Below are 20,627 nucleotides of genomic sequence, written 5' to 3'. Positions count from 1 at the left end.
TAGAAGATAACCCATTTAGGGGAAGACATTAAGTAGAACAATCTCCTCCCAAAATTGCCGTTGATGGAGTGATCCTAATACAAATTTTACCATCAACACTCGCAACTTTTTTTTCATGAATCTTTGACTGGAAACCGTTATTTAGTCTTTTTGGAGAATGAATTAGAAGATTTTCTTGATAACGTTTCTCTGCTTCAGAGTCAACAAATATGGTTCCAACAACATGCCACAGTAGGTTAGATGTAAGGTAATACCTTAAAAATTGTTTCTTTTAATGGAAGAGTTATATATGGGTTTTCGGAAATTTTTTGGCCACCTCGCTCAGCAGATTTGACGCCACTTGATTTTTTTTATGGGGTTATTTATCGCAAAAGATATATCTTCAAAGGACACATACAGATGTTGCTCATTTGGAAAGAATCATTGCAGAATCGGTTCAGACTATTACTCCAGTTATGATTAGAAGAGAATTAAAAAACTTTTATGATGGAACAATTACCTGTATTGCAAGAAAAGGCAACGAAAAGAAAATGTTCGTTAAAATTATTACAACAATTAATTATTATGGTATTATTCATTTAAGAGCGTTCATCACCCCCTAATTTCTATTACATGGATAACTCTTTTGCTTTAAAAGATATTTTAATGAGATCTTCACTAGTATTTTTTAAATATTTAGCAGAAGAAGCGAAGTTATTTGTTTATTATTTTTTTTTAAATATTGATATTTTTCTTTTTAATAAAAAAAAAATATAAAAAAATAAATAAGTTCGCCTCTAGTAAATGCGTTTTTAAGAAATTAACCCTAATAACATTTTATGAAATTTTTAATAATAAACCTAGCAAACGTGTAATAGCAAAATATGGCAATTTTCATCAAATTTTAGAATATTTACTACGTCTCGGCATACTTGGCAGCATTGCTTTATGCTTTATCGATCCAAGATCTACTGGCGAGCGTCGTTCCCGTGTCACCCCAATGTTAAAAAATATTAATATATAGTAATGTAATAAATTATGTAGGTTGAATATTAACAAATACGAAAAGTTTGGACTACCTGATTTTAGTTATTTTTCGAACTTTTGCCCACAATCCTTTTTGGTTTGTGATGTAGCGTTGATGTGTTTATAAATTTGCCGTACGCTGCAATATTATTAATAATTGTTATTAGTAGGCAACTAATAACAATTAATAATATTAGGTACTTAGGTTAGATTAGTAGGATATTTAGTAAATTTTGTTTTTTTTTGTTTGAATTTTTAAGTCTGTCTGCAAGCGACTGTCGCCGCGCCATCGCGTCGCCTCGGTGCCGCCTTACCCCATTGTTAAACAATAATGTTATATTATACACAGGTAGAATAATGAAAAAAACGAAAATTTTAGACTGGGTACCTGAATAACTGTAACTTTTTACGTACCCTAACACTTTTTAGTTTGTGATGTGCCGTTGCATGTATATGGAAGTCTGTCGTGTGCTATTTTTGTGAAAACTGTGAACTTTACTGTTATAGTGTTTTTGTTTTTATTGTGCAAGAGCAGTTATTTTTTGAAAAAATGGGAAAACGTAAAGACGGTAAATCCAAGGTTTACTATTCGCGCCGGAAATCAAGGAAACACAAAAAGAGTTATTATATAACTAATACCAAAAAGTAAGTATGGATTTTAACAATTTTTTTTTGAAAAAGTAGATTTATTAAAAACAATTAGATAAACAGTAGATAAATATTTCCAAAAATTATTTTATTATTTTGTCTCATTGTAAACATAAAAATATAATGTATTAGCATCTTACTGGAAATAAGATTTTAAAAATAGGTTCTTTTCAAAGATAAAATCTTACTATTTTTAAAAATTATCAAATGTCTTAAAATCTGTACATACATTTAACATTTTTTTTAATTTAATTTTTTTTTTATATTATTGTATTAATCTCTATCCAAATCTATATTTTAGATTTGGCCATTGCAAAAACATACTAATTTTTTGTCATTTATTTTAGTACTTTCCGTACTTCTGCTACTGAAAGTATGCCAATTCATAACACATCTGAAGAGGAAATAGAAGTTGAAAGACAAAGGTTAGTGCTTTATAATTATCTATTATTTTATGCATCGTAACTGGAAAATTCAAACATAATATCTATTTTATTTTTAACGTGTTTTTGGCGCTTTTTATTTCATACAGAGTGAGCCAAATGAAAAATGCATTTTTTGATAGCGTTTGAGGTTTAATAGTACGTCAAGTAAAACTGATTTTAGTTGACGCTTTTAATTAATTTTATTAAGTTACCTATATTAAAAGTATTAATACATTAAATTCCTAAACCAACATATAATGCTATAAAATAATATAATGTATAAATTTCTTGGAATTTTATGTAAAATCTAAAAATCAAATAATATATAGGGTGTGTAATTTAAAATAAGAAAGTTGACATCTACTTCCGGTATAACCAATCGTAATGCGGTTTTCACCGGCTAGTAAGGCTTTGTTCCCTGCTTTAAATGACGTAAGAAAATATATATAGTTGTATTTGACTTTCTTTAAATAATCCATCAGAAAGGGTAAATCACAAGTAAACGCCCTCTAGTGTATTTTAGGGAAAGTAATTTGACAATTTTTTTTGGTAGAAAAAATAAAGCAACAAAGGACTTTTAAACAAAATTTGTTGAAAAAAAATCGGTTCAGTCAGTGCCGATTTTCAGCTGTTTTTATATTTCAAGATAAAAACTCCCCCCACCACTTTATTTGACATTTGACAGAAATTTTTGTAAAAACTTTTTTGTGAGAAAATTCTTCTAGAATAGTAATATAATATTTTGAGGTGTAGGTTGTTAGAGATTTTTTTGGCAAAAATGCAATTTTAAGATTCAAAGAAGCTGTAGCGCCCTCTAGCGGCCGACCAATGAACTTCAAAATAATTTCCGGCTTTTTTTTTGGGCCACTTTTATAACATTTTTTTTTCAAGGCAATACGATTATTAGGGCCTGAGATATAGCCGGTGAACATTCTTATTTGCCCACCCGGTACATAATATGTACCCAATTGGCCCATATTTCTTATTTTCTAATGATTTGTTTAAAAAGTGAATATGGAATGGTTTGTAACAAATTATTTTTAAAAAATTCGATGAAAAGCGTAATACCTAAACTCGTGATAAAAACTAAACTTTCATTTTGGCCATATTTTTTTTTATTATTTTTTAATTAGTTGAGTTTTTTAATTATTTATTTTTTATTAGTTTTCATATCAAAATATTACTTTTAGAACATCTCCTGATACCATAACTGACTACGTTATAGAAGGAAGGAGAATCGTAGATATTCAGAAGCTTTTTAAAGAAATCCAGAATTTATCCAGACACCCTCCATTTAATTGCACAATTGCAGATATGAACATTTTGACGGAAAATAGAAAAGGCTTAAAAAGTTCAATTTTACTAAAGTGCAAAATGTGCAATTTAGAAAAATACCTCAATCTGTTTACTCAAGATGAGTCTGAAACATCCATGGACATAAATGCCGCAGCAGCCTTAGCAACCATTTCAACGGGTATTGGATTTACTGCCGCGGAAGAATTTATGGCCATACTGGATGTCCCTTTTATGTCTCCAAATACATATCAGCAGCACCATGAGTTTGTGGGAGAAAAGATAAGGGAAACGGCTTGGAAAGCAATGGAGGAAGCCGCACAAGAAGAGAGTTTATTGGCCAAAGAATTAGGAGAAGTAGACCAATATAATCGCCCCTGTATCACTGTTGTGGCTGATGGTGCTTGGAGCAAAAGGTCTTATAATGTTAATTATGATGCTGCTTCAGGAGTTGTAAGTTTACTATGATTTAGTTAAATACTTAATTTTGTTTGATTTTTTTTGTATTTTAGGCTTGTATAATTGGACAGAGGACCGGAAAACTTTTATTTCTTGGAATCCGAAATAAATACTGCAGCTTTTGTGCATACGCCAGTGCCAAAAACATGGAAGTCATTCCAGATCATACATGTTATAAGAACTGGTCAAATACATCCACAAGTATGGAATCCGACATAATTGTGGAAGGATTTCGAAAAAGTACTGACATGTATAATATTATTTATAAAAGACTTGTTGGGGATGGTGACAGTAGCGTCTATAAAAAACTGATCGAGGCTCGCCCATATGGAAGTTTACATGTGGAGAAAATTGAGTGCAGGAATCATTTATTAAGAAACTTTTGCTCCAAATTGCGTGAAATATCTAGTAAGTTTATTCATCATTAGCATTAATTTTTGAAAAAGCTATTAATTGTTCTTTATTTATTTTAGGTAAAAAAAGAAGCAACAGTACAAATAATCCGGTTTCACCATACCTGCGCAAACATATTTTGAACAATATACGAAGGATGAGAACTGCTGTTGCAATGGCTGTTACTCAAAGAAATAAAGAAGATAAAAGCTTTAGTATTAAAATAGAAAATCTTACTAAAGATTTAAAAAATATACCATCCCACGTATTTGGAGAGCATCTAAACTGTACAGCCATAGGATATTTTAGATGTGATAAAAAGTTTGGAGAAAAAAATTATATTGAAGAAATGAAGGCATGTGGGGTTTTGCAAGACATTGAAGTTTGTCTAAATAGACTCATATTGCATGCTTCCAGTTTGTTAAGAAATATGGACAATAATGTAGCTGAACATTATAACTCTGTGGTATGCAAGTTTATTGGCGGAAAGCGCATCAATTTTTCAAAAAGAGGGTCTTATCAAATACGGTGTGAAGCTGCAGCCCTATCTTATAATCTTGGAAGCGGAGAATACCACAGACAAATTTTTAAATCAATTGCTGAAAAAAGTCCTTCTGGTCATACAAAAAAATTTATTAATAGAGTTAAACAAAGACGTATTAATACTCTTAAAATAAGACCAAAAACCCTATTTAAAAAACGAAATAAATCAATTGCGCTTCCTGATAAAGATTATGGGGATCAGGAGGCAGATAATAGCATACAGCCAGACATGGAAGAAAATTTATTTGAAGAAAAAAAAAAGGAATTTTTAGAAGAACTCGAAAAAAATGAAAATGAGATTAAGGATTTAGAGATTAGTACCAGAGGACAAGGAGGAAATCCAAAGTGGTATCAAGAAAGAAGTTTAAGGCTTACAGCATCAAATTTTGGAAATATTTGCAAAATGCTAGAAAAAACAAATTGCAAAAATAAAGTAAAAGCAATTCTTTATTCCAAGTTTCGGGGCAATAAACACACTAAGTATGGCACCGAAAAAGAACCATTTGCTATTCAACAATTTGAGGAAACCTACAATTTAAAAGTTGAAATGTGTGGTCTTTTTATTGATTCCGAATGTTGTGCTTTGGCTGCTAGCCCTGATGGGCTAGTTGGCTCAAGAGGATTAGTAGAAGTAAAGTGCCCATCAACAGCTTCAGCAATCAGCCCTACAGAAGCTATCAATAAAAAAATAATCAAGTTTGCCACCCTTGATGAAAATGGACAGATGCATTTAAAACAGAACCATGATTATTTTTATCAAATCCAAGGCCAGCTTCATATCACAAAAAGAGATTTTTGTTATTTTATTTTATGGACACCTATGGGGATGCTGGTAGAACAGGTAAGCTTTTTGTTTTAAGTAGTAAGATATTTGGTATAACGAATTTATTATTTCAGATTTGGCGGCAGGACTCATTCTGGAATGACAAAATGATAGGAAAATTAAAAAGTTTCTATTACAATTGTTTATTACCGGAAATTATCGACCCGCGATATAGTAGAGGACTGGAAATAAGAAATCCATCGAGAAAATAACATTTTAATTTTAAAATAGGTATATTAATAGATTTTTGCAAATATAAAACTGTACTTTTAAAAAAAAAATTTTAAATATAAGTATGTATATAATTGTTTTTTCAATAAGATTAGGGTAAAATGTATAACAGTTCAAAAAAAATGTTTAAAAAAAAAACATTTATACATAGATTTTGTATAACTAATGTATATTTTTTTAAAAATGCCTCTTAAAAACTCCCCCGTACATCATTAACAAAAAGTCTCGCAAAAAGTTTAATAATAATTGTAGCAAAAAAAAAATTATATGAAATAGGATCGAGCACCCCATTTCAAAGAAAAATTTTGCCAATAATCGACAATCGTAATGTCTCATTATTCAAGTTTCATAATTCCCTGCGCCATGCTATTCCATCCTCACCAGATTTATATGACACGCGAGAACCTATCGGTTTGGTCGCCGCTTTGAAATGACCCCTTCCCTTCATCCTTCCGCTGAGTGTTGCCATATGTTGGGTGAGCCAAAAAATCGCCTATATTTTGAAATCCGAGTTGGTCACGTGCTGATGGATGCTCTTAAATGCATGTGTAAAGTGTTTCAAGACATGATTTTGTTTTGTGAAAATTTGCTCATTAGTTGCTGAACGGAAAGGTCATCATGTTTGTACTAAATAAAAAATATAAATGTTTGGTATCCCTAGGAAATTCGAGAGAAAACTTACCTACTTACCTAACTTACCTAGAGAAAATAAACCTACTTTACTTTTGAGTAAAATTCATAATTTTTTGACAAACCTATACAAAGTTAGGACTAATAAAATTTAATATTTGATTATTACATTTTAGGTTTTGGACCAAGCAAAACTGTTTATAAGGAATAACTTCTTGCATAAAACTAATAATAAAAAAGTGTCCCAGGTAGACACACTGTATATAAACGTATTCTACCCATCCCTCTCTCTCTCTTTTATGGAGAGAATTATTTGATAAGTTTTTAGTAAAGAAACCTATCGACTTTTGAATGACGTTTTCGTAAAATAAATAATCGTTAATCGTTACATATTGTGAGTTTTCAAAATATATTGGTGTTTGTAAAGCCTTTGACATTATCAAGATTTTTTCAATTTTTTGAAAAATATTATTTTACACTTTCCCTCTTTATATATACATTTCAATTTGAAACTGTTAAAAAATACAAACTTTAGTAGAACTACAAATCTGAATAATACGTTTGCCTTAAAACTTACTTGGATCAAAGAAAACGATGGCCTTCAAGCACGCGAACTCGGTGTCGTCGATTTGCACCTCGGTCATCGGTTTGACGAGCTCGTCCATGATGCGACTGCCCACCCTGGCGATACTGAGATCTGCGGAGTGATCACCCATTGGATAAACTAAACAACACCGAGATCAACATTAAAATAAGGCATTTTTGTTAAGAAATTTGACATGGACGAATGGTGGTACTTCAAAGTGATTGTTGCCAATTTCGTTAACAGTTCTGACGCTTATTTTAATTTTGAATCGGGGAAATGTTTTCATTTAGCCAATGTTAGAGGGAAACAAGAAGATTAATATATAGAGCGAATAAGCGAGATGTAGTGTTAGGCTCAAGTAACTGATTAGTTAGTTATTGATTTGTCGGCAACTCTGCAGTTTAGCAACTAATTTCAAAGAAGTTTTTCGTTAGAATGGCTCGATTTACTATAAACGTTAATCATAATAATCATTTATTGTATAATTTAATAATGAAAAATAAAAAATAACATGTTTTCTTTTTAAATAACAATCTAAGATGTAAAATGTTCATAACTGACGTTTACTGCATCTAAGGCTCTCAGAAGTATAATTTTATAAGCGCGCGAATTACAGGAAGGCATGTAAAGGATTTTATTTCAAATGACCAATTATTGTCCATTCTTTAAAACTTTTCCTTTTTGCATTATAGCCAATTAATAGATTTAATTAATTCTCACGTTGGTTTTGGTCTACAAAGATCATACTGCGCATTCCTAAAAGAATTGTTGTGTTTTCGAAAATACCTAGTAGGTTCTTACAGATTAGAGAACTTATTCAAATATAAACAAAGGAGAAGAGTTTTCTTTCAAGAAATCTTGACTGTGAGGTCTACTGTTTAGCCTCAGCAAATATCAAGCAGCTCCCTTTTATAATTGAAAAATATGGGATTCGACGAGGGCCTAATAGACAGTTTTCAAAACTGACAAGTTAAGCTCCTTGGAAAGGAATCTTAGTGCTAGAACTTAATTTTAAAGCCTCAATGTGCAAGTCTTTTCTTAGAGGGTTACAATACTCATAACTGCGAAAAATCTTACATAGTCAACGATGTTAATAGTGTTGTTATTAAGTGCAAAAGTTTACAATGTACTTTTGGTCTGCGATAAGGGTTTAATGCAATTTCGTTGTTAAAATACAAAAATAAAATAGGACCTATTAACGAAGCCTGAGAATACCTACTCCGTAGTATTGTAATTTGTTTTTAATGATTATGATTCACACAATCAAAAGGTTATGGGAAATCACAGTATGGAGTTTTTTCAGGCCGGAGTATACATCCTTAAAAAGGCAAAACATAGTATGCTTTTGCCATTTAAAAATTTAAATTAGCACGTCCTTCTTTTAACCAATCTTTCAATTATCCTGAGTGCAATCGTGCGATTAAGAGCTTGATTTTGATACCAAATTTTACACCAAAATTGAACTTCATATTATGATAATTCCGAAAATATTCCAGGCACTTCTATGGGGTTTCAAATAGAAGTTAAACCAATTCCTAATAAACAATTTGATATGCGAAGACTCTCTGTAACTCAACCAGCTCCTGAGTTAAACTCAATTTTATAAGGTATGGACATCGGCGAGGCTAAATATTAATTTTAAATATAAATTGTGTACACCAAAATTGAACTTCTATTTATGATAATTCCGAAAAACTTGCAGGAAATTCTATGGGGTTTTTAATAAAAGTTAAAGCTATTTCTAGTGAACAATTTGATATACGAAGAATTTTTGTAGCTCAAGCTGTTCCTGAGTTATACACAGTTTTATAAGGGATGGACATCGGCAAGGGTAAACTCATAATTTTAAAAATAAATTGTGTACACCAAAATTGAACTTCTATTCATGATAATTCCGAAATTATTTCAGGCACTTCTATGGGGTTTTTAGTAAAAGTTAAAGCTATTTCTAGTGAACAATTTGATATATGAAGAATTTTTGTAGCTCAAGCTGTTCCTGAGTTATACACAGTTTTATAAGGGATGGACATCGGCAAGGGTAAACTCATAATTTTAAAAATAAATTGTGTACACCAAAATTGAACTTCTATTCATGATAATTCCGAAATTATTTCGGGCACTTCTATGGGGTTTTTAGTAAAAGTTAAAGCTATTTCTAGTGAACAATTTGATATATGAAGAATTTTTGTAGCTCAAGCTGTTCCTGAGTTATACACAGTTTTATAAGGGATGGACATCGGCGAGGCTAAATATTAATTTTAAATATAAATTGTGTACACCAAAATTGAACTTCTATTTATGATAATTCCGAAAAACTTGCAGGAAATTCTATGGGGTTTTTAGTAAAAGTTAAAGCTATTTCTAGTGAACAATTTGATATACGAAGAATTTTTGTAGCTCAAGCTGTTCCTGAGTTATACACAGTTTTATAAGGGATGGACATCGGCAAGGGTAAACTCATAATTTTAAAAATAAATTGTGTACACCAAAATTGAACTTCTATTCATGATAATTCCGAAAAACTTGCAGGAAATTCTAAGGGGTTTTTAGTAAAAGTTAAAGCTATTTCTAGTGAACAATTTGATATACGAAGAATTTTTGTAGCTCAAGCTGTTCCTGAGTTATACACAGTTTTATAAGGGATGGACATCGGCAAGGGTAAACTCATAATTTTAAAAATAAATTGTGTACACCAAAATTGAACTTCATATTATGATAATTCCGAAAATATTCCAGGCACTTCTATGGGGTTTTAAATAGAAGTTAAACCAATTCCTAATAAACAATTTGATATGCGAAGACTCTCTGTAACTCAACCAGCTCCTGAGTTAAACTCAATTTTATAAGGTATGGATATCGGCGAGGCTAAATATTAATTTTAAATATAAATTGTGTACACCAAAATTGAACTTCTATTTATGATAATTCCGAAAAACTTGCAGGAAATTCTATGGGGTTTTTAGTAAAAGTTAAAGCTATTTCTAGTGAACAATTTAATATACGAGAAATGTTTGTAGCTCAAGGAGTTGCTGAGTTATACTCAGTTTTATAAGGGGTTGACATCGGCAAAGCTAAAATCTAAATTTGAAAAATAAACCGTGTACACCAAAATTGAACTTCTATTCATGATAATTCCGAAATTATTTCAGGCACTTCTATGGGATTTTAAGTAAAAGTTAAAGCATTTCCTAACAAACAATTTGATATGTGAAGGATTTCTGTAGCTAAAGCAGTTACTGAGTTATACTCAGTTTTATAAGGGATTGACATCGGCGAGGCTAAAACCCTAACTTTAAAAATCAATTATGTAATCAACAATTTGATATGCAGATTTAGTTTTGTTGGTATTATAAGCGACATAAAAGAACTCTGTATTTTTTTATTAGCATAAGGGATATATAAAAGTAGATGATGTAAAGGAGTGTATAAGAGAGAAGGAGGTAAATAAATTTTAAAAAAATTTTTAACAACCTCTTTTTCTATCTATTATAGAGCCCTGAAAATGACTTAATTATAACTCAAAACGTTGGCAAGAAAAAATAGTTTTCTTTAGCACAAAACCAATTTACCATCAAAATACAACTAGTTCATTCGTTATTCGTTCGTTCATTCATTACGTTGATTTGAACAACAAACTAATAAAACTGGAATGAAAAAGGAGTCTAGGTAAAAAAATTAAAATATATGCTACATCATCACAATCAAACTCGTTTATTGTAGAGGGATAAATGTGTTTGAGGATATATTGATCTGATGATGCCCAGATCGGTGAAACACGTGTAATCTTTGACGTATAACTTTCAATTTTATACTTACAGACCTCGACTTCTTCTTCGGGTCTTCTTAAAAGATTCCAGCTAGTTTAGTGTTTTTTTAGTACTATACTAATAGTAAGTAGTACACTAAACAATGGGTAAATCTCTCTATTCATTTATTTAGTTATGGTAAAACTACAAAATACTGTTGTCATAAACTGACTGACATTGGAGAGTTTTAAACTTGGTCATGATAAAAATACTTGCAATATGTCATTTTAAATAAAGCTTGAGCCTAAAATGGGTCATTCTAACAAAAACTCGCACTAAATTATAATGATTTTAACAAAACTTGCTAAATTGCAGACATTTAGAAGGCAAGCATTTCCAAAACGCATATAATTCTTAAGAAATTCCACTCAAATTTAATATAACGCAACCCGTATATAATTCAAATTGGTCATTTAATAACATTATTTTCTACACCCGTTCATCAGTTTATAATTTTAACATAGACCGCGGTCGTCGGTTTATTTTTCCATTTTTAACAAATATGGCTGTAATATATCATTTTTAATTAATACCGAGTATAGCAGTTAATGTTGGTTATTACCTGTCCATCGAAGGACATTTTCCCGATTTTTTTTTTTTACTCATTTTAAGTACCATATATAAGCACTTTGAAATTAATTTCTAGGTAATTTTATGTGTAATTGGTGCCATATTTTATAAAATAAATAACGCGTTATGAAAGAAGTGTGATTTTTAAAATTGCTGTAATTAAGTCATCCTAATAAGGATTTAGTACAGGATGTCCTAAAAGTGAAGAAAAAGGAATCATATTGTTAAAATTCATATTTGAGATACGTTCTAGCAATGTTGAAATGATATTTTCCAGCAATAATTAGAACATTCTTAAAAGGGTTTTAGTGAAAAAGAGACTGTTTCTTCCATATTCCAATAGTTTCATATATGAATATTTCTGGTCATTAAATAACTATCTGAGTTAGAGACAATTTTGTCCAAGACCCGTCAAAGTTGAAGTTTTGAAACGGAATTACAACATCAAGATATTTAGGCATTGGTGGACATTTTTTGGTATACCTTAAGAATTACTTACAATATTTTCTTTTCGAAAAACTAGAAAGTTTCGCTTTGAATATATTGAACTATTAGGGTAAGACTTGCTACAAAATATTAATATTGTTAAACTTGAAAAAACCTAACGTATTAGATAATATTTACTGCAAATAAATTTCAAGTTAAACACACATTCTAATAATAAAATTTTAACACAAAAAAAAAAATTCAAAGAACATCGTTGCAATAACCGCACAAACTAATAAAGAAAAAATTACATAAAATGCACAAAGGAATTTTGTCAATATTGACTTTTAACGATATATTATGTAGATAAATATTACTTATTAGCAGCTAATGCAGAAGGTTTAAGATAAAAAAGCAATTTTAATGCGAATTTGATGTCTCCGAAACGGGTTTGAAGGTCGTTAAATTTGCGGGTTTCTATATAAAATTATATGCGTTTGGTATTTAGGTTTAAGTTGATTTTCAATTTACCTGGTCCTTGTTTTGTGATTATGCAATTGTTTCCTAGTAGTAGAACGTCCTTTAGGTGCATAGATCTCCGCGCTAGACCTAGAAGTAGGTGCTCGCCCGCATGCGCTCTAAGTAACGCCACCTAAAAAAGGAAAGATTTTACCATTTTTTTTTAATTTTTTGCAATTTATCTTTTATTTAACCTCTACTCAAATTAGACTCAATTTTTGAGAAAAACTTTTAGAACTTGAGGAAGAAACTTAAAATGAACGGAGTTAATTGAAAGACATAAATAATTGCGCCAAATTTTGAAAGGTATAAAAAATCATTTGTAAGACATAGAAATTTCCAAATGCTTAAAAATGTATCTCAAATGCCTAAAAAATTACTAAACAAAAATGCCTAAGAAAAACTATTATTGAAAGCTTGGAAAACATACAGAATTAAATTCTAGAAAGATATAAATAAATTCACTTCGAAGGACTAAAAAGCATGAATAATTAGCTGAAATCCCTGGAAGATATGAAAATTAGCGTCAAATGTGTGAAATAAAGTGAAAAATTACTTTACATGGTTGCAAAGCATATAAGAAGCCGCCAAATTCTTTCACGGTATATAAGCTGTAAAGACCTAAAAAATTAGTTCAAATCCATTTTTGAATTTTAGTCATTAGGCTATTAGAAACTGAAGGAAGAAACTTAAAATGGAGGGACTTAATTGGAACACAAACATTGCCTTTAAATTTTGGAAGGTATAAAAAACCTTTGGAAAAGCAATGATAGAAATGGTTGATAAATTATTGGAGAAAAATTGATTCAAATCCATGGAAAATATGGATATCGGCTTCAAATTGCCTAGAATAAAATTAAAAATTAGATTAGAATCAAGCAAGAAAAAATAGAACTAAAATATATCAGACAAAACTTCTAAGCACCTCACTTCAAGTCATTTAACTTTACGTATCCGGAAGAGTGTTAAATTAGTCCAAGCATACAGAATTAATTTCTTGGAAAATATTTAAAAAATGCTTCGGAAAGAACCTGGAAAACATAAAAAATTAGTTCAAATCCCTGGAAGACTGGAGATTTATTTTAAACAGCTAGAAGCCGTCAAATGTCTAAAATAAAATACCGCATATATCTAAAACCCTGAAACAAAAATAACTGGAGGAAACCTATTTTTGGAAGCTTGGAAAACGTACAAAATCAAATCCTAGGAAGATATAAAAAAAAGTACTTCTAAAAGCTAAAAACCACGAAAAATTCGCTTAAATCCCCGGAAGACGTAGTAATTGGCTTTAAATACCTGGAATACAAAGATACGTCAAATCTCTAGTAAACGTGAAGCAAGAAATTTACATCAAACATCTAAAATAATGAAATAAATGACTTGAATAAAAGACACTATAGATCTAAAATAACTAGAACAACTAGAACTAGAAGAAACTTAAAATGACTTAGAATTATGAAATGCCTGGAATAAAAGTGAAACTAAGACTAAAAGTCTAGGATATATTACAAAAAATGATCCCATGCGTAAAAGTTATTGTTATTAAGTATTTGGACGATATTTAAGACCCAATAGTAAAAAAAAACTTTGAAAGCCACCACAAGCGAAATTTATGATAAATCTTTGAATTATTCCACATTTCAGGAGGATTCTATTGAAACAAATTATACCAGTAAATAGTGTCTGATTCCATTGTCTTTTTATCCAAATTGTTGGCTTAATTTTGCTACTTCTTTTCAGCCATTTTTTCTTTAATTTCTTTTATTTGGTTCATTTTTATTCTTCTACGTATTTATAAATGAATATATATTATTTAAGTAGACCCAAATATATAGTCTAATTTTTCAGGTTACAGTATTAAACGCCTTTGGTATATCTAGTGACAAAAAATAACATTACTGATATATATTTTATACAGTTCCTGTGCCACGAGTAAATAAAAACAAATATAACAGGAATTCTAGGGCTGTATCTACAAATAACTCCAAAATTGATTCAGAATGAGTCTTTTATTGCCTCTTTGGACTGGTCAGACTTTATGCTTGACTTTAGACTTAGTGTACTTTATGCTTTTGTAACGTAATGTTGACCGAACTGGGTAATAAAAAAGAAGCTTATTATTTACACTTTTATTCCTAACCTATTGGTGTGCTTTTATGCCAGAAATAATATATATATGGACCTACGTGTAAGTTAAATACAGTTCAAAGGTATCAATATTTACCTGATCGTCTAATTGGAGTTCCGTAAATGCTGGAATGTATTTCGCCCACTCGACCAATATTAAAAGTTGCTGTTTCATTGAGTCGCAAATGTCATTTAAATTCGCTTGTTGCCTGCCTGATAGGTCATAGTCGTTTACTGGAGTTGGTCCCATTTGCTAAAAACAACTTTTTTTTAATTCCTATTATTTATCTGTTTCGTAGTTTTCAATTAATTGTTTCACTTGGGAATATCAGGTTTAATAAACACCTATTTATTCTACATGAAAAACTGTATGTGTGGCAAGAGGGGTTATGTGTATATTTATTGAACTTTGGTTTTTTTCATAAATTTTTGATAGAGAAAAAAAGAGCTTAAAAAACTATTTAGGTTAGAGGATAATGGTATTTAGTGAAGAAAGCAATTCAAAATTCAATTCAGGACATCAGCTATTTCACGATTTTGATTTTTTTATGCGACTAGAGCTCTGAATATTTTGCGTTTGTACGACCGCGTTTGAAATTAGCATACCACCGACAAGTTGTCGTTCTCAATAGAGCATAGTCAGGATAACACTTAGTAAAAAAAATTAATACTGTTTTCTAATTACTACATCAAACATACAAGTCAAAAATAATATGTATTACAGTTTATTAAAAAAAAACACACACACAGTAACAAACATTTTCACTAAAATTACACCCAAAAAAGAAACCAATACATATTTCATTATATTATACAGATAAAAACATGTAAACATCAACGATTATGGGTTGTCAACAAATTTATATCTATTTTAAAGCAATTAACATTTTGATTTTCTTTTTTAATTTGTGTTGGCAGCATATTATATTTGCTTAACCCATTAAAAAAACAAAGAATATTGATCACGTTCTCGGGTAACTTGTGATATAAAAGTATGTTCTATTACGTGTATTATAACTGTGAATGTCGGCATTGTATGAGAACAGAAAATCAACATTTATTCATGTTATATCACATTACGTAACTTACATAAGTCAAAAGAGAAAAATACAATTATCTATACTAAAACTAGAATAAAAACACCAATTAATTATATACATTTTAAAAAGTATGTTGCACAAATTCTTCCAGGGAATAAAAACTATTTCTGAATAAGATTTGTATAATTTCTTTCTTAAAAGTTAAAGTTTGTATACTACACTGGTAATTGATTTAAAAAAAAAAACTTGATTACCCAATAGTCTGGTACTGTGGTGCTTGGCCAATATTAATTTTGTGAATAAAAGTGAGCGTAATACATTCTCTTTAACTGGCAACTATTTTAAATTTCGTAGCATTTCTTTAATAGTCATTAATATTGGTTTTCCTAGTATCTCGCATTGCTCTATTTTACAATGCTTGTAACCTATAGTGCTCTAATAAATGTGGTAATATTAGAGCATTATAATAATATATAGTATTTTTGGTCCCAAAACAAGGACCCAAAACATTACTTGTGGGCCAGCATACTAATTTGCTATATATAGGTTCTGATCAAATATTATTATTGAATACCTGCTTTCTATTTTTTAAATAGCTATCAAACCACCATATTCTACATTCCTTAACGTCATTATTAAACATTTTCGATTCGCAGTTTCAAAAGCCCTTCTGAGATCTAAAAACATAGCAGCAGTAACTGGATTTTGATCAATATTTTGCTTCAAGTCCCCTAGTAAAACCTACACAGTTAAGTTTTTCTCTGAAGCTCGATTGAAAATCACTGATTATGTAGTTGTCATTAACGTACGTAATTCTCTCGAAATAAACTATTTTTTCCATGATTTTGTCAATGGCACCCAATACATTTATTGGTTTTGGATCATTAGCCATTTTTGAATTATTTATTTCTGGAATGGGAATTATTGTTGGTATTTTAGGTGGGTTTCAAGTGAGGACTTTATTAGGTTCAATAATGGCTGTACAATACTGCTCTCAAGTTGAAATTAAAAACTAGTTTAAGAAAGTAGAAATTTATATCATCCGGACTTGACTCATTGGTCATATCAAATAAGAACTTCTTTAAATCATTACAGTTATTAAAATATAACTGGTTAAATGTAGTGGGTAAAATTATGTTCAAGAAGTAGGTACTCTGCTATATTAATTTTATTTACGCCTATCAGAATTTCATTGAGTCTCTCAATAAAAAAAGAATTTAGTTTATGAGGAAGATCTTTATTCCCCATATTTACTAAAAGGTACAAATTCCTGCAAAGTTTCCCACATTTCCACTGGATTTTGTTTATTTTCATATATTTTACGTTCAAAACACTTTATTGTTTCATTCCTTTATAACAGTTCTTTTCATTTCTTTTCAATTTATATTCGTTGAGAGTTTCAATAGTTTTATTACTATTTTATAGCCCTATATGTCCTGATAGCTATTTCAATAGTATTGTACCACGATAACTTATATTAAGGAACAATCTAGGAGCAACAATATCTAAAGCATTCAGTATGTTAGAAATATAATCATTGTACTGATCATTAATACTAGCATGTACATAACGAAAATGACATACGTAATTACGAGTATTAAGACCTTCAAGATCAATAGTTTCTCTTTTTGCAGTGTTTAAGTCTATTGAGTTGTTATACAAACAATAATATGCAAATTCACATCAACCAAAATATTTATTATTTCTTATAGATTATCTGCCTCATGTGTTTTAAAATCAATAATATTCATTGTTGAGCTTGAACGGAATATTTCCCATTAGAAAGCAATATTTTATTAACACACAAGTACTGTCACTTAAACCACAGTAACTCAGAAATTATTGATCGAACTGTCATGAAATTGGCCATAGTGGGGCACTTAGTTTACTTGGTTAGTCCCGGAAATTGTTTTATCTATATAATTATTTAATAACTAATAAAGAAAATACTTTCTTAAAAGGAAGCCTTTTCTCCACAAAATGAAATACCAATCATGTTTTAAAAGTGATGCGTTTTGATAAAATAACTGATCATCATCGGACTCTTTAAAATCGATTCTATTAAAGGGGAAGATTACATGAATTATAAATTAGAGGATTGCCTTATTAATTTCCCGAAGTTCCAACATCCACTTGCTGTTCAAACTTATATCCAGCTTCGATAATGTAATTAGTGAAAGAAGAAGATGTGTTGACAATAAACCTCTTTAAGTTGTTTTCTATTAATTTAGTATGTTCTTTTACACGACTTTAAGTTCTCCTTTCACTTTGACCGATTTATCACCCATTACAGTCATGATAAGAACATTTTAGTATTGAAACTCCAGATCAATGAGTCACAGGACTCTTGCCTTTGGTACTGACAAGAGTTTGAGGTCCAAAAACAAACATTTAATTTTCGGTAAAATGAAAATTCAACAGTATGCCTCCACTTGTTTAATAAACATCATTCTGTTTTATAATTCGTGACACGTTTCGGACACAGCGATCTTCTTCTTTCTTTTTTCTTCAACTTTGTCAACAATAGAACGTAAATAAATAAAATTCAAAAAAAATAAACAAAGGGTTTTATTGATATAGACTCAAACCCTGGTATGTGTAACTTATACGAAGTATAATTTATAGACACCGTTATATCTGAAACATGTCGGGAATTATTGGGATTTTTAATAAACAAGTAAAGAGAAACTATAGGATTTTTATTTTACTTTATTCCACGACTGCAAGTATGGACTATTTTTTCACTATTTAATTTTCGAGTACAATTTCTCTGAAAGCCTTTAGCCACCTAATTTCCTATTTTATCATTAAAAGTGGTACTTCGGTATTCGACTTCTTTAGTGTCTTTACAAAGGCATTTTTATTTAAGATGATGATTGATGTTTTGAATTCATGTTATTGGTGGTGTTGTTAGGATATCCGTAATTACTAGCTATTTTTTTGTTTGTTTGAAAAAAGAAAGATGTTAAAAAGTCCGTGAAACAGTGAATGAAACGCAGCAAATTTTTGATAAATAGGATGATTGGATGAAAAGTGAATTACGCCTATCAGTTGCTGTAGGTTTTCTATAAATTTCGAATTCAAATAACTTAGTACTTGACCTTTCAGTTGTTTTTCATATGTAAAAATGGAGTAGTGAAAAGAATGGACATTTTTTACAAAATACAGCAATTCATCCTCAGATGCGGTAAAGATTGTAAAAATATCATCCACGTATATGCATTAAAAGATGATAAACTTTTTAAAAGAAAAGCATTCTGAACTCTTCTCTTCTGAAAAAACTTTTGCAAGGAATTAAGACGAACTTAAACCTATAGACTTCTGAGCATAAAACGTTTCATTAATTTAGAAAGAAATCTTGTCTTAAAACAGGAGCAAATATAATGAGCAAATTTCTAATATAATTTGGGTAGGTAAATTAGAATAGTAGATTAATGGGTAAATTTGAATTTAAAGAGCAATGGGATAAACAATCTTTAGGGGGAATGCTAGATACATATGAAACAATGAAAGAGTTGGGACCTATTGTCGTACTAGATAACTTACAGATTAGTTCAAATGGGTTTTTTTTTTATAGAGAACGGATTAGAAAACTTCCTTGTGGCAAAATGCATGTTAGCCAAGAAGGCAGTTTTGAAGCAGGTAAGTCTCTATATGAAACTACAGATCTGACGAGACAATTCTAATAAATTTTGAGATAGCAGTAAAGTAATGGAGTTGCTAAGTTCATGGGAATGAGCTAATACGGCTCTATTAATTCTAACATATCTTAAATCTTTAATCTTTGGAACTCTTTGGTTTGTTATGAAATTGTATGTACCTGAGCGAATTTAATCTTCGACTTCCGAAAAATTATATAAATATGCCCTCAGCAACAAATTTATTTAATTATTCTGCGAGGACACTTTTATATTTTTTTTGTTTCTGATTTTAGATGTCTAAATTCAATTATATGATATAATTAATAGACTTCTTCCAAACTTCAAAAAGACACTAACCATTTTATCATTTATCAACAAAAGAGTCACCACATGGATGCATGATTCAAAAAATGTTCCCACAATGCACATATTGACCATCAGTAAATATAAAGTTCTGAATCACGCGAATTAATAATTAAAAACAGTTTAACTGATAACAGTGTACTTACTTCTAAAGCAGCCCCAACTTGCCGCGACAACATTTCCGCATTGAGTAACGAACTGACCGATAAGCCGTTATTTTGATTGTTTTCCTCGTAACTGGGCCTCCTACAGCTGATCCTGTCTCTCTCGTTTTGTACCGCTGAAAAAATTATTGCAAGTTTTATAAAATGTTCGTTTGAGGCTTTTTTTTAATCCGTTTTCTTTTCAGATTTTTTTTTTGAAATTTATCGTGGAATTAATATTTGATTGATTGATTCGTCGGTTTGATTCTGACATGAAATCTTATAGATTATTTTTAAATGAGTGATTAGTGGCATCGGTTTTTTTATTATCTATATTTTAAGTTGAGTAGCAAAAATATAATTTTAAGGTTGTTCAGGGGATAATTAAGAAATTTCATAGAGTGAGAAATCGAAAATAGAGAAATTGCACTAGAATCGAAAATGAACATTTAATGCATTATCCCCAATAATCGTTCTAAGTGATGATCTTCTTATATATTGATTCCTATTAGTGAATGTACACGATAAAAATGTATTCGACATGTAAGAAAGAATACTTTTATCAAAGAAGTTGACTAATTACTGACTAATATGATGCTATATTTGTTGTAATTAACGAATATCAGAAAAATTGAATTTTTAAATGATTCAGGCAGTAATGGAGAAATTTAATTAAGAAACAGTGAAAAAAATCAACTGTTTTTCGTATTTTTAGGCATGTGAGGTCCAAGCATCAAAGATGGTAGTTGATGAAATGATGCTTTTTTATATATGTATGATCAACTTGAGTATATCAAAAAAATACAATTGTAGGATAACTTAGACAGTAATATAAATATGACGAAATGTATATATATGAAGTAAAAAAATCAATATTTGTTGGCATTTTTAGGCATATAAACCCATATGAGATGCAAATATCTAAGTCAAGGGATCGTCAATGAATTATGTTTTTG

At 30.0% G+C, this 20,627-nt stretch overlaps 3 protein-coding genes across 14 annotated transcripts in view; 2 read left to right on the top strand and 1 right to left on the bottom strand.

Annotated features, from left to right (window-relative positions):
* The window catches only part of LOC126743080 (hepatocyte nuclear factor 4-gamma), a 95,503-nt gene that overhangs the window by 15,267 nt on the left and 59,609 nt on the right, over positions 1 to 20,627 (bottom strand). For 11 of the 12 annotated variants that reach the window (XM_050450022.1, XM_050450023.1, XM_050450030.1 and 8 more), the window contains exons 4-7: positions 19,675 to 19,808; positions 14,582 to 14,737; positions 12,370 to 12,490; positions 7,028 to 7,174 (exon numbers count right to left, since the gene is read on the bottom strand). In XM_050450022.1, the coding sequence (XP_050305979.1) occupies positions 7,028 to 7,174; positions 12,370 to 12,490; positions 14,582 to 14,737; positions 19,675 to 19,808 (558 nt within the window). The remainder of the gene's footprint in view (positions 1 to 7,027; positions 7,175 to 12,369; positions 12,491 to 14,581; positions 14,738 to 19,674; positions 19,809 to 20,627) is intronic. The other variant, XM_050450021.1, reaches the window with a different exon arrangement.
* On the top strand, positions 579 to 4,066 carry LOC126743083 (uncharacterized). Its single transcript, XM_050450032.1, has 2 exons — positions 579 to 2,078; positions 3,269 to 4,066. The coding sequence occupies exons 1-2, from the start codon at positions 2,029 to 2,031 to the stop codon at positions 3,837 to 3,839; spliced, it is 621 nt and encodes a 206-aa protein (XP_050305989.1). The 5' UTR covers positions 579 to 2,028; the 3' UTR covers positions 3,840 to 4,066.
* LOC126743082 (uncharacterized) lies at positions 4,295 to 6,357 on the top strand. The gene is made up of 2 exons (XM_050450031.1): positions 4,295 to 5,607; positions 5,664 to 6,357. Exons 1-2 carry the CDS (start codon positions 4,381 to 4,383, stop codon positions 5,799 to 5,801), a joined length of 1,365 nt encoding a protein of 454 aa, XP_050305988.1. The 5' UTR covers positions 4,295 to 4,380; the 3' UTR covers positions 5,802 to 6,357.

The sequence above is a fragment of the Anthonomus grandis genome, chromosome 12 (assembly GCF_022605725.1).
Source record: "Anthonomus grandis grandis chromosome 12, icAntGran1.3, whole genome shotgun sequence".
NCBI classification, from domain to species: domain Eukaryota; kingdom Metazoa; phylum Arthropoda; class Insecta; order Coleoptera; family Curculionidae; genus Anthonomus; species Anthonomus grandis.
This window is presented reverse-complemented; position numbering and strand designations above follow the sequence as displayed.

What these genes read in the sequence shown, in the direction of transcription:
- LOC126743083 (XM_050450032.1), top strand. Translation starts at nt 2,029, where the DNA reads ATGCCAATTCATAACACATCTGAAGAGGAAATAGAAGTTGAAAGACAA. An exon ending in ATAGAAGTTGAAAGACAAAG is followed by an intron (nt 2,079 to 3,268) that starts GTTAGTGCTTTA and finishes TATTACTTTTAG; the next exon opens with AACATCTCCTGATACCATAA.
- LOC126743082 (XM_050450031.1), top strand. Translation starts at nt 4,381, where the DNA reads ATGAGAACTGCTGTTGCAATGGCTGTTACTCAAAGAAATAAAGAAGAT. An exon ending in TGGGGATGCTGGTAGAACAG is followed by an intron (nt 5,608 to 5,663) that starts GTAAGCTTTTTG and finishes TTATTATTTCAG; the next exon opens with ATTTGGCGGCAGGACTCATT.